At 36.8% G+C, this 17,892-nt stretch overlaps 1 protein-coding gene across 6 annotated transcripts in view; it reads right to left on the reverse strand.

Moving 5' to 3' along the window:
- Nucleotides 1-3,953: 3,953 nt before the first annotated feature.
- The window catches only part of SAMD13 (sterile alpha motif domain containing 13), a 37,089-nt gene continuing 23,150 nt past the window's right edge, over nucleotides 3,954-17,892 (reverse strand). For 4 of the 6 annotated variants that reach the window (XM_039321037.1, XM_039321035.1, XM_039321036.1 and 1 more), the window contains exon 4: nucleotides 3,954-5,169. In XM_039321037.1, coding sequence (XP_039176971.1) covers nucleotides 5,026-5,169 — 144 coding nt within the window. In that variant the 3' untranslated portion in view covers nucleotides 3,954-5,025. Of the gene's footprint in view, nucleotides 5,170-17,124; nucleotides 17,870-17,892 lie in introns of all 6 variants that reach the window. The other 2 variants (XM_039321033.1, XM_039321034.1) reach the window with 1 other exon arrangement.

The following is a 17,892-nucleotide window of genomic DNA, read 5'->3' on the forward strand; positions in this document are numbered from 1 at the left end:
AGCAATAGGAAAAAAGTTGTGATACATCACGACACGTCACATGACGCGGCGACTTTGACACTTTGGCCAGTCTGGCAGTGGTTGGTTTCTTGCTCCACTGTTAGTCCCCTCAGAGTGGTACCTATTTATCTACTTGCATTTGCATGCTTTCGACCTATGTTGGCAGAAACTGAGGTGAATGACAGGAGCTCACTCCATTTTGCAATCCTGGGGCTCAAATTTCTGGAGTGCAAAAAGCTGACCTTCCTCAGCTGACAAATCCAGTATCTTTAAGTGCCTGAGCCACCACGCCTCTAGCTGATGAACTGAACAATGATAAACAAATGGGGGCAGACCATACAGTGCACTTTGTTTTTGTTTGGTGTTCACCTTTCCCTTTCCACTTGATGAAATTTTGATGTTGTGTACCTTGGAAGCTGAGAATAGCCATCATTATCTTGATGCTCTCTTGCTTCAAATCTTGGAAGATCTGCTGATAACAAGTCTGTTTTCTCCTTCCTTAAATGGAAAAGAAAGGAGGGAGTGGGATTCCTTCACAACAAGATAAATTTCTTGAAAGATTGGAACAAGACAAGAGAGGTGTCCTATAATTTACTAGGTGTGCTGTGAGCAGTCATTCCCTTGGTCCTGGGCTCAGCATTTGTCTGATAACATTAGCCCTGAAATAGTCGACTGGATAAGAAGGCACAATGCATTCTTAGAAATAACTTTGCATAGTGCATCTAGTCATAATGCTGCTAAGCTTTCTTGAGTCATTATGTATGTGCAACCTGGGTACACAACTGGAAACTCTATGACCTTGAGTATATCCTCCAAAGCTCTTTCAAGAGTTGCCACTATAAGTTTTAATACAATGGAAAAATATTAAATATTTAGAGCAGGGGTCCCCAATTCCCGGTCTGTGGACTGGCATTGGTCCGCAGCATGCCAGTAAGCAGGCTGTACAAACAAGCAAAGCTCCATCCTCAGGATGCAGGCAGTATTCAAAACCATACTCCCTCTGGTCCGCGGAAAAATCTTTCTCCATGGCACTGGTCCCTGATGCCCAAAAGGTTGGGGACCTCTGATTTAGGGGACCAATCATATTAACTATATTTAGCTAATTTAAATTAGCTTTACATATTATCAAAAGCAGGTTAGTGGTTAAGGCAACAGGCTAGAAACCAGGAGATGGTGAATTCTAGTCCTACCTTTCGCATAAAACCAACTGAGCTTGGGCCAGTCATTTTGTTCAGTCTGAGGTAGGAGGCAATGGCAAATCATTTCTGAAAAACCTTGCCAAGAAACTGCAAGGACCTTGTCCAAGAATCAGACATGATTGAACGGAAGAAAAAATGAATTAAAGATTAGTTTTTGATCTGGCCACACACATATAGTACCCAATAATCTGGGACTATACATTTCATATGGCTAATTAAAATATTTAGTCAAAGCTCACTTTACTGAAAAATTCTAACAAACAAGAATAGCAACCTCATTTATATGTAACACACAGGTGCAGAATGGGTGGAATTGCCAATTTGGATGTCTATGCAAGCAAACATTTATATTACAAAATTGTTCTAAGGATATAATGAGGACTAGATTATAAAATTATATTATCATTCTGAACTCACTAAGGGGAAAACGTTTATATGCTGCATTTTGCCCTAGTTTTCCTCAGTGCTTGGTTTATCTTCAACAAAATCCTATGATATAACTTGGGCTGTTTGTATGTATGAATATTATCCCTCCAAAATCGCTTCATAGTGTTATAGCTGATTAGAAATCTGAATCTTGATCATCTCTAATCATAGCAATTTTCTAACCATTTCTCTGTTGTCTTCTTTTTAACACTTTTTAATTCTCAAGATTGCTGTTGGATCTAAGATAATAGAATACAGCTCTATTCACACAACCATAAAATGGTTAGTGAATTAAACCATTTCTATTTTCATGCAATTATCTTGCATGAAGCTAGTCAAACAAGCTTGTTAATACAATAGCTTAAGGACAAAATACAACCCCCAAGGGGAAGTGAATTAAGCTCAGCACATTCCACAAATGTAGCCCATTTCTGCAACTTCTCACCTGAAAATAAACTCAGATTTGGGAAAAGAAGGGAGCTGTGCCATTTGCTCATCCCATTTCGAATGCCCTTTCTGGATTAGGAGTATTGGGGGAGTCCTTCACCTTTTTAAAAAAACATTTCAAAGAAATTGTATTTGATATGAAATAACAAAAGTCAGATTTGGGGTTAGGAAAGATCTTACCTCTCTCATTTGCTTAGAAGGCCAATTAATTCTGAACTATACATATGAATATGGTACTCTATATCATTGTATTGTACATATAGTTATCCTGTATGTACAAAACATCATGCAGAGACAATGAAGGCAAGATTCTCTTTAAAAAATACATCAGCTAAATATCTTTATTTCCATAATGATTGTCACACAGATTATCTTTCTTTTTCTACATTCTGCTTATCTTCTTTTCCTTTCTCTTTTCAACTCTTCCCCTCACCCCCAGTTCCCATGAACTTTTCATTCTCTTTTTTTACAAGGAATTCTCCAGTTTATCCTTGTGCTTCAATAATGTGCAAGTGATCTGCCACTTCATGGCAAATGTCACTGGGCATCCTAAGACTGAACACTTTCCACACATTTTTGTTTTGTGGCAGATAATTTTCACTCCCCACAATTGACAATGGAGCAAACAGACTGCTCTCTACCACCAAAATTTCTTTCCTTAGCTATTACACAGATATAAATTAGATTGAATTCCATAGAATTTAGACTGAGTTCAGTTAGCAGCTTTCCTTTGTATCTTTATAACATGATGGAACTTGCAACATTCCTCTCCATTGAGTCTTTAAATTTTATTTAAAGCAGAGTTTGTTGTGTCATCTCTAAGCTTTGGTGAGGAACTGTGCCTGACATGCTCAAGTAACTTACTCATTTTTTATCCTAAGCTGCTGAAATATTCCATCAAGCCAGCAGTTACGGGTAAAAATAAAAAGTAATTCAGGGCTAACATTGCACTTAAGCAGTACACTCAATTAATGTATAAGAATCATGTTTAACCTATAATTTCTTATAGCATTTCTTATGATATCTCAAGCCTTTATCTTTGAAAAGTGGCACATAGAGCCAGAGGCTAGTGTTGCCCTTTTTAAAATCTGCTGAAGTAAAGATAAAAGGCTGAGGTAATTATAATTGTTGTCACAAATTGCTAATTCTCCAGTACTGTAAGACAATTTCACCAGGAAAGAAACTCAAAGGGGTTAGACAGGAAGTTTTTACATTCTCCCAAGGTGACATAATTCTAGATGGTGTATTTTATTGATTTAGAAATGATCTCTGCCTTGTAGGAAAAAAAGATCAAAAGCCACCTAACATGAAATGCAATTAGGGATACGTAGGTCTAAAATTTAGCAAAATATGAGAATGTCCCATGCTGCTGAGTATTCAAATGCCTACAACTTGCAAAGTTATATGGCCATGTCAGTAAGACAAACTGCTTACTTTTGGAACTGATTCTGTATATTAGTAGTATCAGTGTGTTCTAGACAAGCTCTGATATTTTCAGGTAGCTCAAAAAGCAAGACTGTTTCTCACAATAAATTTAAGCAGGATCAGAATAAATCTAAACAACTTTTGATGGCTGGCAGGAAGCAGATTATTAATCCTCTTGATAATAAAAAAACCAAAAAGAGTGGAATAACTACGAAATGAAGTCAATGAAAGAGCCAGGCCTGGAGATTTTTATTATAATGTCTCCCCTTTCTTAAAGTTGTTTACTTTTCTAGATTTCCCAAAGTATAGTATCCTCTATGTGGAAATAAATAAATTCCTACATGTGTTTTTTAAAAGAACAGAAGTCATATCAGTTCTGCTGAGTCTATTACTGACTTGAAAGACACTCAGTGAAAGGCAAGACTCTCACAAGAAAAAGTCAAAAAACAAACTGAATCAGAACATAGGTAATATCTTTGTTGATGCAAAATATCTGCAATTAAAATCAAGAACTGGTTGAAACAAACTGAAACTACAAGTCTTCCCTTAGCAGGGATTCACAGTTGTAAGATAGCATTCTTTAGCTTTCCAGAAATAGATATTTGGCTCATGAATCAAATTACATATCAATATAATTTTTACCACACTACAAATTGCAGTGGGCAAAAATATGCAGGGATTTACATTTTTTACATTACTATAACAAAACTTTTAGCAAATAAGTTATAAATTAGAACATGAATTTTGTCTCACAAAGCAATACAAACATTCTCTAAAATTTCCTTCACCGAACTCCCTTTCAAGTTCAACAACAACAAAAAAAACTTACAATTTTTTTTACCACCTCTGGATGCAACTTGTGTCCTTCCCAAAAGGTTCAAGGCTGCACAACTTTAAAACATTAGCCTATGAACAAACATTAGTAAGATTAAAAATAGGTGCTCCCTCTGGAAAAAAAGTTATTTTGGCAAATTCAAAACTTGCTGCTAATGTCATGAAAAGAGTTATGATTTTTGCAGAACTTCTAGAAGTGTCTCTTGCTCATCTAATACTTTTCCTTTTTCTTTTCCAAATTAAGAACAATTTTTTTTGAAATAAAAGGGATCTGTGCAAAGATATAACAGCGCTTTAGTGGGCCTTGTGCAACAACAGAGATGTCATTCTTCTGTTTTAAGCAATAGTTTTAAAAAAATCAAGTGTATCCATTTTAAATACTTGTTTTCAGTTACCTTTTTGTGACTCCATAGAGTTATTAAAAAGAAGAATACTGAATTGATATTTTGCTTAAATAATGAGAAATTCTACACCCTACCAGTTCATTTATTAAACAGCATATTGCTAAAGTTATCCAATAGGATATGTATAAATATAAATATATATTTATTTCAGTGCCATTTGGTTTAATTTCATTATGCACACATACAGGTTTGGTGTTGTTGTTGTTTAATAAAGTTCCAGTGCCAAAAACCAATGCTGCTTGTTTCTTTTGAAGAGCAGGAAGAAAACATGGTCCCAGTTTGAAAATCCACTATAGTGAACTGTTCTTCAGATGCTGTGTCTGTAGAGGCTTTACATGATATTCATAGATCTTCAGTGCAGGCCCCAATTTTAAAGAAAGTCCAGTGAGTACATCGTTCCTTGTCATCAACAGTAAAGATTTCCCATCAATTTCCTAAAGGAAAAATGAATAAATGCTTAAAACAATCTAGAAATGGGAAAAAGATTCAAGTAGCCTTTTATTGTTTGTTTTTAAAGGTACCTAGAATGTGGGGCATTTTTAAAGTTTTATTAATAGTTCCTTTTTTAATCAAAAGGACTGTAATTCTTTGATTCTGCTAATGCTGTTTTCTCTTCAATGATGGCTGAGGAGAATTTGAGGCATTTAGCAACCATCCTGACTTCTTGTCCCAGAAATACTGAATCAGGTCCATTGGTCTAACTAACCCATCATTTTTAATACCAACTAGCAGCCACCTTGCAATTGTACAAACCTTGCAGGATCCAATCAGGATTGGTCACTGGGACCAAAGATTTTGTCTTCCGAGCTTCTGGACTTGTTCTGGAGCCCAGGATTGCAAGTTACAAATCTTATTATAAAAATTGAAACTGGAGACCTTAAGTACACAAAGGGTGTCCCTTGCAATCAAGCTATAGCTGGACTCACACTTTCTCTGGACTCACACTTTCACGACTTGAAATACACACACTGTGTATTCCCTGCTTTTATTGCTATATAAAACAAGATCTGCACCATAACTATAATGGCCGGGGAATTTAGGACACGGCAAAATCTTCTTTCTACAAGCTCAAGTCTATCCGTTTCAGATCAGCTAATGGTCACTTCTTAACGCCAATTAATTCCAACAAGTGTTGGAATAGGCGCCCAAACATTTTTCGCTTGGACAGAGAAATGACGGAGCCTGGATGCTTTGTCTGCTTCAAATGGATGCTTTGAAATGGAGTGATTTGCTTTGTTTCAACGCACCCCATTTTGAAGTAGATGAAGCATCCAGTCTCCGTCATTTCTCCGTCTGGGTGAAAAGTGTGTCTGCCCTGGGAAGCCCTGTAAATCGCTGCACAGTCCTTGACATATGACCACAATTGAACCCAAAATGTATGTTGCTAAACGAGACAGTTAAGTGAGTTTTGCCCCATTTTACAACCTTTTTGCCACAGTTGTTAAACAGTGCAGTTGTTAAATTAGTAATATGGTTATTAAATTAATCTGGCTTTCCCACTGAGTTGGCTATAAAAGGTGATCTCATGACCTTAGGACCCTGCAACCGTCATAAATATGAACCAGTTGCCAAGCATATTAATTTTGATTATATGATCATGGAGATGCTGCAATGATCATAAGTGTGAAAAACGGTTATCTGAAAAAAAATCTTATAAGGAAAGCTAAGGCGACTAGGCAGGCTTAAAGTAAAGAAAGGTTGTTGATAATCAGAGGAAAAAAGAAAGGAAAACTGATATAAATAAAAGAAAGAGAAGAACAATGGTAGACTTTCTAACAATTTCATAAGTAAGTATTCAGCTGGAATTTTATTAGTATTCCTTTTTAAAGAGAAACATTTTATATTTTATGTCTTCATACAATGATTTTCTCAAAATTGCTAAGAGACATGATGAGAACTCTTTTATCATTTTGGTCCCATATTTGGTAGCAAAATCTTAAATGATGTTTACTCACCTATAAACTTCTGTCCAAACACACGGTTCCCCTACAATGCCCAAATTATCCATAAAAGACAAATCCTAGCATAAATAAAGTTTGATTGCAATTTGCTGTTTCCCAGGGGAAAAAAGACCTAACTGACCTTTAAAAATGTACAGTGCTTTTGGTTTCCTTGTTTTAATTTTAAAAAATTTTAAAATTAAAGGAATATATATATTTAAAACAAATAAAATTCCATCAGCCCTCCCGGATAAACTAGACATGGAAACGAGATCAGATGAGCTAAATCTGGTTTATTAGAAGGCTACAGTAACAGAATCTTGTAAGTCTGAAGGTACAAACATCCTGCCTGCCACTTTTAACTCCTAGATCCATTAAGGCAGGTTCTTTCTTTGGTTGTTAAGTGACTGTAGGTTCCTGCCTCTCTTGTCTGATGGTTTCCTAGGAACCATCTCCTCTCCTTTTTCCTCAAGATTATCCATGTATTCCATTACAAATCCTTACCAAACTCCCAGCAGTGTGGGCTCTCAGCAAAGATTCCTGCTTCTTTCAGCACTTATTTGGGATGAATGACTATGAACCTCTGCAAATCTGCAGTCACAGAAAGTTCCAAAGAGCAGGAACAAGTAGTCTATGAAGTAAATAGGATGCAACTCTGAAGTGTAGCCTTTTTCCTATTAATATAATGAAACGGAGCCATGTTATATGTGTTACATACAGGTAGTCCTCATTTAGCAACCGCAATTGGGGCTATCTCAACAGTCATTAAGTGAGAAATCGCATGACTGTGACTGTGACTTTCCTTTACTTCACAGTACTGGAAGGTTACAACCCCAAACAAGTGAGGGAATCCAAATAGTAGGGAGGGTTTCTGGAACTTGCCGCATGAGGAAGCTAAGTAAAAGGGCAACTCTTCAAACCCTTTCCCCCCACTGTCCACTCTTTGAAATGCTCACCCCGTTGCTGGGATAATTAGCAGTAAGCAGTAAATGTTTGTACTTACATTTATTGAAGAGAAAGGGATTAAAAGAGACTAAGCTGGTACATAATGGGCAATATACACAGAAAGGAATGCGCTAACACTGACTGTTTGCCTAGTATGCTTGCCATGAGCTCCTTAGGAGGTGAAAGAAAGCCTTTAGTGTGAAAATAATTAAGGTCTTGTCCATTTCAGGCAGCAGCTATAAGCCAACAGGAAGGTTCTAATCAAAGTAATTAAAGTGACAGAGCTGAGCTTTTTAATTTGTGGTTTGCACTTTTTTTTTAGAGAAAAGCTGCTCAGGAAGAGATAGGTTGTTTTAGCAATCTTTCATTCTGTGGGTGTCAGGCCCCAAGAGTGACATGTGGAATTACTTCTGAGTAGTTTCTTTTTTTCTTTTTCACTACAGACATAATCTTGCCAAACCAAAGTAACTATCTGAATAACTATGTACTCTGGGAACTACTAGGGAGGATCCTCTTCCTGCCGACCAAATTTTCTAAGCTCCACTGCCTTTTTGTCCTCTGGGAAGCAGCTCCTCCCTCTCCTGGGAATCCAGATCACATTCCACCACATTGGGGTAGGAGAAGGTCAGAAAAAAAGGTCAGGCACAGGATGTGTACTTACTGACTATAATAGCAAATACATGACATAGAGAAATATGTTGCAAAGCATGTAAATGTGGACATTGGTTGCAAAGTTATTGCATGATTAAACAAGGATTATTTGCATTCAGGTCCAGTATGGATCTATACTGTTTCTAAATTAATATGACATCCAATTTGTATTGACTCTTATGGGTAGCAACCACAAAGATAAACCTTTATCAGGATAATCTGTTCCAACGTGGCCTTTCAGGACTCCCAATGCTGTTTTAATTGAGTTTATCTACCTGGCCTCTGGTGGTTGTCTTCTCTTCCCTTCTACCTCTCCCAGCATTAGGAAGTTGTCAACTGTGCTTTCACACAATGTGGCCAGTCCTAGTACTTGTGTCTTAACTTAGAACTCTGGATTAATTTGCTCTTGGATTCATGATTTTGGCTACTCACAATATTCTCAGTAGAAGATTAATCATTTTCACATATTCTACTCTTATTTGCCTTCTAATATTTTCCCTGCCCTTGGAATGCTCACTACAGTGCTGGGATAATTAACAAGAAAGAAATTAATGTTTGTATTTACTTTCATTGAACAGGAAGGAATTATAAGAGAGTAAATAGGCACAGAATGAGGAAAACACCAGGCTGTTTGTGCGGCATGCTCAGGGCTGTCAGCACCAATAAATTGCTGTTGATGTGTACTGGCCACTGTGTGCCTACTCTCTTGTAATCCCTTATTCTCTAATCTCTCTATACTGCAAGGTGAGAAAAAGAGAAAAATGATAGGTCAGGCACAGGACAACGTATACTGACTGGCAATCACATGATTGAGGGATGCTGCAAAGGTTGTAAATGTAGGCATTAGTTATAAAGTTATTTTTTCAGCATTGGCATAATTTCAAATAGTCACTGAACAAAGCAAGTAAGAACTACCTGTACCATAATACTTTGTTGTTTTGTGGTGATTGTCTGAGTTTCTGCAGCCAAATATGACAGCCCTAATTCATGGTGATTTCATATTAAAGTTATCCTGAATGAATGCCTTGAGAAATTTTGGATCTAGAATTCCTAGAATTTCCACTCACGTATGTGGTTAGCAAGTCCAACATTTAGGAATGATCAAATTTCAAAGGACTTTTGTAGTTTATCAGATTCAACAGGCGTGGGTCTTAACAAGAATCATAAAGTCTGACTAACAAAGCTAAGCGATGAAATTGGGTGTGTTAAAATTAATCACTAGCTGAATGTTTATATAATCCCAAAAGCACCTTTGGGATTAATCACTGGCCACTTTCTGTCCTTTTAAAATTCCATTTAGCTAATATTTATTGCAAACTATTAGGAAAAAAGTAACACCAAAATTTTTTTTAACCAAATCTTAAACTTTTTGCTATAAGATCAGCAACTAAAATGTTATTGATACATATTGTGGAATATTTTCAATTAACTTTATTGGCAGCAGTAGTAGGTTATGACAAAATCATGCATGTGAAAGATAATATTAACAAACTAAACCTACATTTACTATTTTTAAAAATTAATTAATTAATTACATTTAAATGGCCACCCATTTCACAAGAAGCGACTCTGAGCAGTGTAAAACAGTCAATAAAATAACATGTATAAATGAAACATGCCAATTAAGAGACCTGTATATTATATGCTTGGATCTTTCAGATTGCTGAACAAATAGAATGCATTTTTTAAAGTTGCCAAGTCATAAACAAGTAAATTAATTATGTAACTATATAAAGAGCAATTGAAAACCCATATATTTATTTGTAATGAGTTTAGGTTAGGATTCTTAAAGCTCCTGTAAGAAGTGCTCCAGCAAAGATAAACTTTTTCAAACAGATGTCACTAAAAATGCCACATTATGAATATTAAACACTTCTGACACCTCCAGTATAATAGTAAAGTGATTTAAAACATTTGAATATTTAAGCAAGAGCATATATTTACAACTTGTTTCTAACAAGTTCATACAATAAACTAAATCTAACAAAATGATTAAAGGTTATGCAAATATAGGCAATAAGCTAAATATGGAAGATATGCATGAACATTTTGCCCATACATGCAAGTTCTCTGGTTACTTTCTTCATGGCACAAACAATAGGAAGCTCCTAATCAAGCAGTTTCCTGTTTTTTCTAAATTGGGAAATTATGCCTACACTTTCAGAGAACCCCAGGATATTAAACCAGTTCGAAACTCGTTTAGAATGCAAATTTGTTCCAAAGCTGGTAAGATATTTGTTGGTCTGAATGAAATGGGAAACAATATTTAATTGTTATCTGGAGGCCCTCTTGTATGTTTTATATTACAAAGGGTGGAGCAAAAGCACATATGCAGTAAAAGGGATAATTTAGAGATACTGAGTTATAACACAAATACAGATGCCATAGTTGGGTCATTTAAAGAAAAACATTCAGGAACATATCTTACTTAGGATAAGTTATATCCAGGGCTTTTTTTCTCATAGAATGCCCAGAACGGAGTTCCAACACCTTTTTTGGATGGAACCTTGTAGGGTAGGCAAGGCGGGTTATATGACATGTGTGAGTTCCAGCACTTTTTTTTTTTTTTTTTTTTTTTTAGGGAAAAAGCACTGGTTATATCCAAACTCTGATACAGTGTCACAACCATTGAAGCAATAGTTTGTTTTATACTACACTGGTCAGATCACATCTGGAATACTCTGTCCAGTTCCGATCACCATAATACAAAAAGGAGGCTGACCAACTAGAAAGAGTGCAGAGAAAAGCAACGACGATTGTAAGGAGTTTGGAGACTAAAACCTATAAAAAGCGGTAAAAGGAACTTGGTCTGTTTAACTTAAAGAAAAGGCTAAGGGAAGTCAAGAAAGAAGTCTTCCAATTATGAAGGGATGTCACAGGAAAAGAATAATAGATTTACTTTCCCTAATACTTGAAGTAAGACAAGAACCAGTAGGTGGAGCCTTTATAGTGAGAGATCCAAAATTGAACTAAGGAGGAATTTCTTGACTGTGAGAACTATTAAACAAAGGAACAGCCTGCCTCCTGAATGTATAGATGCCTCATCACTGAAGGATTTCAAGGAAAGATCAGGCAGCTATTGGTTCAGAAAGGTATGAAGATTCCTGCCCAGTGCAGGAGCTTTGACTGGAATCTTCCAAGATCCCTTCCTGCCCTATGATTTCATGATATACTTTATCTGGTAGATGACATCTACCATTTTCCATGTGCTAAAAGATTAGGAAAAGACTCTTGCTATAAGTTCTTCTTACATCAATTCTCCATTATCCTAATGGAATGGAATTCATATATTCACAAAGTTGGAAGATAATGCCCCTAGTTTCCACATCTGATATCATTTGCACCAACTGATTTTGTTCATATAAGAAACAATAACCCCTTTAGGGGCATGCTACAAATGCAACAGCCTTGTTGTTAGAATTAAGCAAGATGTCTATCATGGGTAATATGCAGTGGAAAAGTAGAGAGTGTTCTGTGAACTAATCTGCATTTACTGTAGTTGCCAGGTTGATGTCCTTGCTTACCATAATTAATATTCATCATTGCTGGGCGACTCAAGGTGATTCAATGCTTTGTTTCTGGACCACATTCACTATTTGATCAATCTCCTTATCTTAGGAAAGAGAATTCTTACATACATTCAATCTCTTTGCCATCAATTGTTATTTTGACATGCCCATTCCTCACAGTGGTCATGAGCTGAGTCTTTTTTTTTATTGAAAAGTTTTATACAAATTTATTATTACAATACAATAACCTTCCCTCCCTCCCCCCCACCCCAACCCTGTATCACTTCCCAGAGCTGATTACAGGGTTAAAAAATAAGCAAACAAATTCTAACTAAGCTTATCCAACTATACCAATAACCAAATCCCTAAAATACTTTAACTCAAATACAAACAACTCCCAGTTTAAACTATAAATTAATCAAAAACTAAATGATACTTTCTAATCCCATATTTATTCTGTACAAAATTTATCCATCTTCTCCACATCGAGATGTATCTTTCTTGTGAATGATCTTTCAAGTAGGCAGAAATTTTGGCCATTTCTGCTAAATTAGAAACTTTAAACGACCATTCTTCTATAGTAGGCAAAGAATCTTTCCTCCAATATTGCCCAACCAATAGCCTTGCCGCCGTAATAAAATTCAACATTAAAATAGTTTCTTTAACATCACTATCTTCAATAATACCTAACAAAAACAATTGTGGTGTAAACTATGAGCTGAGTCTTTTTGATGTTCAGAAGGAGACCAAATTTCTTGCTTTCTTTTTAAATCCTTTTGATCAAAAGCTTTAGGCCTTATTTGTTTTCCTATTTGATTTGAGAGTTGTTTTTCAGATTATTGTTGATGTTTCTCTAGTCTTTACTCTGATTTTTGCTTCTTTAAGTTCAGTTTCCTTCTGATCATTTCTGCATATGGGCTGAATAAAAAAAGGTGATAGAATGCAACCTAGCCACATTCTTTTTTTTATCTTGAACTAACTAGTGTCTCCACATGGTGTTCACACAGTAGCTTCTGATTTATGTATAACAACTGCACCAACATGATCAGATATGTTGGCACACCCAGGTCTTCAAGGGATCTTCACAGCATGTCTTGGTTAACCTAATCAAAGCCTTCTTGTACTCAATAAAGCAAATGTAGATGTTCTTTTAATATTAATATTTTAATGATAGATTTGCAATATGATCACAAGTGTCATGACCCCTTCTAAAACCAGCTTAATCATGATAATTCCCTTTCAATGACTAGCGTCAGACATTATTGTATGATCTTAAGCAGAATTTTACTAGCATGAAGGATGAGAGCAATTGTGCATAATTGGAGCAATTTTTGGAATGGCCCTTTCTGGCAATGGAATGAACACTTATCCTTTCTAATTCTGTAATCATGTATTCATTTTCTATATTTTTTTGAACCAAGGCTGTGATGGTTGTGGGTGATACAAGCCTCAGCAATTCTGTGGGAATGGTATCAACACCTGGGACTCTAGTCACTGCTCGTACAACTTCTTCCTGAAGAATTACTGGTTCTACTTTGTTCCCCTTTCCTCATCATCCTGAGGAGGCTGGGCCTCTTTGTCACTGTATTTCAGTTTTTCTGTGTGTTCTTGCTATCTGTTCTTGACACCTTGTTGGTCAGACAGTTCTTTCCTTTGTTTGTTTTTGATGATGCTTTTATGAGCAGTAAATGGTATTTGCATCTTTTTGATTTGCACAAATGGAATCCTGGTATGGCTCTTCATGCAGTCCTTTCTTACATGTTACTTAGTTTGGTAATGAAACATCTGCAAGAAAACCTGCAGGCTAAGAGCATCAAAGACCCCACACCCCTTCTTACTGTTTGTAATGCTGATCCCAGTAAACTTGCAGCTCTTTGGAAATTCCTATTCAGTCTTCTTGCTTCCTCCCATTTGCCTGATGCTTTGGTTGCTTTTCTTTGCTCAGCTATTCTGAGAGCCATTTGTGCTTTTTCTCTAGCTTCTTGTACGATATGTATTCAAACTGTTTCAATGATGGTCAATTGAATTTCCTGTCATGGTTCATCTTCTCAGCAGATGTTCAGCAGTTTAAACTTATTTTTTACTTGGGTTGCATAGGGATTTTGGTGATGTCCAAACTCTTTGCTTGTATGTTCTTTTTGATGTTTCATAATTTCACTCTGTTCTTAGCCACCAACAATTCATGATCTAAACTGCAACTGGTACCCAGATGTGTTCTTGACAGCAAGAACTGAACTGGACCTTTGATGGATGCACAGAATATAGTTGATCTGATTATGGTGCAGTATATTTGGTAATCTCCAAATGTAAAAGCAACGCCTGTGCCATCTGAACCAGGCATTCACGATTCAAAATCAATTTTTATGGCACAAATTGAACCAAATTATCACCTATATCATTCCTCTCCCAAATCCAAAGCTCCCAATGATGCCTGTTTCTGCTTGGCTCCCAACATCTGCACTGAGATTCTAGTGTGCAAATAATGTATTTTTGGGGCACTTGCTTTAACACTTTTTCTATGCTGTCATAGAAGCTCTGTTTCAAACTCCATTGCATCAGTTGCTGGGGCATAACTTGGACAATTGAGATGTAAGTGGCATAGATTTGGATGGTCATAATACAATAATTAATCATCAAGAAGCTTTCCAATGCTTAGGCAAGTTTCTTGCTTGTGATAAATTCCATTCCATTTATAAATTATAGATAATGAATTCCTCAGAATGGAAATATCTGTTGTTTATCCAGCGCAGCTCAGTGATGCCAGTGAGGTCGATTTTCAACCTGGTCATCTCCCACTGGATATCCAATTTACCTTGGCTCATTTCTTGGACATTCCACATTGCTATCCAATATATATATATATATATATATATATATATATATATATATATATATATATATATATATATATATATATAAAACATTGTTTAATTCAAATATTTTTCACTATAAAGTCTGTTTATTAAATTTTATACATAGGGCTTATAAGCCATTCCCTTACTACTAGCTCTGAGTGGCATACAACTTCCTAATACACATCAGGGATTAAAACTGATTAGTTTGAAAAACAGTAATTAGAAATATTTCTTTTTATTATTGTTAATGTTTTTATTGTGAATAAATATTGTGAATAACAACATTAACAAGAATAAAAGGAAACCCAATCTCAAAATGGAGAGGCTATTACGATATACCAGTCATTCTGGTTTGGTGGAAAGTTTTCTCAGTTACCTAAATACTAGAAGGAAGGGTTGATTCACATCAGAAGGAATGGTATTCCAGAGCAAAATGGCAACTGAAAAGGCATGCTTAATGTGGTCCTTGGAAGTGGCAATCTCTTATTATGGGACACACAGTGGCTTTGACCACTGTGTTTATAACCCTGGGTGCAGTTGGCCTGCAATTTGGGGGTGCTTCTGGACCTAAAGCCCCTCTTGAGGCTATAGCTCAAGCTCAGGCTGCTGTGGCTTTGACCAACTGGATCTTATCATGTGAACAGAAGTTAATGGTCCAGAAGCACCCCCAAATTGCAGGCCAACTGCACGCAGGGTTATAAACCATATTCAGAATTAACAATGCAATTTCACTGAAATCAGCAGTCCTTCAAACTCACAGCCATTCTGTATGCTGGGACTGAGTTCCACCCTGTTCCTCCAGCCACCATCGTCTCCAATTTACCATCAATACCTCACCACCTAACCATTCTGTGGATGACTAGGTCAATAGAAGTACCCCTTTCTACAGGAAGTCCACAGCTAACATGGTAATTGGGATCAGGAACTCCGTTGCTAAAATGGTCACAGTGGGATGTCACGTGACTCTGCTCACTTACAATGGCAGTTTTGGCAGTTCTGCTGCAATTGTTAAATGAATCCTGTGTGGCTATTAAGCATGACATCATACCGCACACACATTGCCACTTGCCATCTTTTGCCAGCTTTCCCACTTACTTTGCTTCTCAGAAGTCAGCAGTGAACGTTGCAAATGGCGATCATGTGAATATGGGATGCAGCCACTGCTGTAATTGTGCAACGTGAATGAATTGTAATCATATGACTGCAGGAATTCTGCAATGGTCACAACTTTGAGGACTGGTCATTAATCTTCTTGTTCAGCATCACTGTAACTCCAGTCACTGAATTAGATGATAACTAAGAGCTACCTGTACTACTTATTCTCCTGTCTGTCCCCACTCTCACCAAGGTCTAAATGGGAAGAGTTTGATTCATTCCCTCTATAGCCTTATCATACCCTTCCCTCTTCTAGTTTTTTTAATTCATCTTTTCTTGTCCTATATCTTCAGCATATTATTCTAGCCTTCCGAACACAGTGTCATTTCTCTAGTAAAGTTATCCTCATGATGTAGCCCTTGCAGCTAGTTGTTTTCCAGGCATAGATTAGTACTCTGGAAAGCAGGAACATGAGTCTCTCCAATCCTGGGCTCTTCATGGCAATTAAAACAATGGTGTATGCTTTGGCAGATACAGCCAGCCACAGCTATATTGGGGCTTGGTCAACAAACGACTGACTCTCAATGTTTGCTGCTGATAATCTTCAGCTATGCCCAATTCTGCATAGAATGGCTGAAATCAATCCAGTCCAATGCCTTTATTTTTTTCCCCCAACCCCTAGAAAATATAATTTGCTCTAGCCAAAACACCCATCATCAGCAGCTACAAGGTTAAGACAGAGCTGCCTCTAATATTGTTTGGACAGTACTAAAGTCAAACTAGCCCATCTCTACTTTTTTTTTCATCTGCCCCAAATTCTTTCATGCTGTCTCACTGCCTCCAAGGAGCCCTGACACCAACACAGCCCAGGATAAGGTTGGCATTCTCAGTTCCACTCTCTCCTTAATCTCTGTTTCTTAATCTCCAGCCACTCTAAATCTCTTTTATGCTACCTAGTACTCAACCACTTTAATTAGCTTTCACACTTTATAATAGATTATTTGTTGTTTTTATTTTTATACTTTTTAGATTTTTTTTTTTTAGATTTTGCTTTTGTATTTTCTAGCTTTTAGTATTTTAATTTTATTACTGTATTTTTTTTCCTTTAAAAGTTTCTATACTCCACCATCCTTATCCTGGTCTCGGGCCGAAATAAAATAAAAGTAGATTGATTGATCAGTCACAACATTTCATATAATCCAGACATCTTAAAAGTCATCAAGTTTGAAAAAGACTGTTCTAAAGGGTGACCAGCAAAGATCTTAAGGGTTAGTGAATATGTCCGCCACAATAAGCCGGTGCCCCAGATCCTGGGAAGAATGTATGTCAATTTACCCACATGCAAAATATAGGATATGTTTTAAAATAATTTGCAGCACAGCAGCTGTCCTTACCTGGAATAGGCTGAAAACATTTCAGTGACCGATGGGCTCTTCTTCTTTTTCAACACTTTCTTTGCCATTCACTATCGTTCTCTTTGTAATGATTTTTTTGCCATCCACAATTTTGCTGGTTGTGATGATGGAGCGGAATTTGCCATTTTTGCCCCTGTTTAGAGATGTGATGGAGGAGGAGCCCCCTGGGATATTAGATCCAAAGGAAGTGAAACCAGTTCCTGCAATTGGGGAGATGCCCGTGATAGAGACCGAAAAGCTCCTGTCAGTTTTGCTTCTACTTCTGCGGGGATTTAGCTGAAGCCCAGAAAAATCTTCAAACAGATTGTCAAATATATCTTGAGAAAAGGAATCCATACCCATCTGTATGTTCAGGTGTGGTCCGAAGAAGCTGAATTCAGGGTCCACCTGCCTTCTCCCACACCCTTTATCCCCATGGCCACTTCTCTGCACATTGCCAGCTCTACCTTGTCTTCTTGCAGGTTTTTTTTCATTTAACTTCTTTTTGCTGCATCGGTCGTAGTCGTCTCGTTTTTTAGTATCAGATAAGACTTCATAGGCTTTAGAGATTTCTACAAATTTCTTTTCAGCCGCTTCTTGGTTTCCTGGGTTCTTATCAGGATGTACTTTTAAGGCCAACTGACGGTAGGCCTTTTTAATATCATCGGCAGATGCAGTTCTTGATACTCCTAAAACCTCATAATAATTTACCATCTTCTTCAAATATTGATAACAACAGGCAGGTCTGAGGCAAGTAAACAGACAAGG

The sequence above is a fragment of the Crotalus tigris genome, unplaced genomic scaffold, assembly GCF_016545835.1.
Source record: "Crotalus tigris isolate CLP2741 ecotype Arizona unplaced genomic scaffold, ASM1654583v1 scf7180000023718.2468807, whole genome shotgun sequence".
In the NCBI taxonomy this organism is placed as follows: Eukaryota; Metazoa; Chordata; class Lepidosauria; order Squamata; family Viperidae; genus Crotalus; species Crotalus tigris.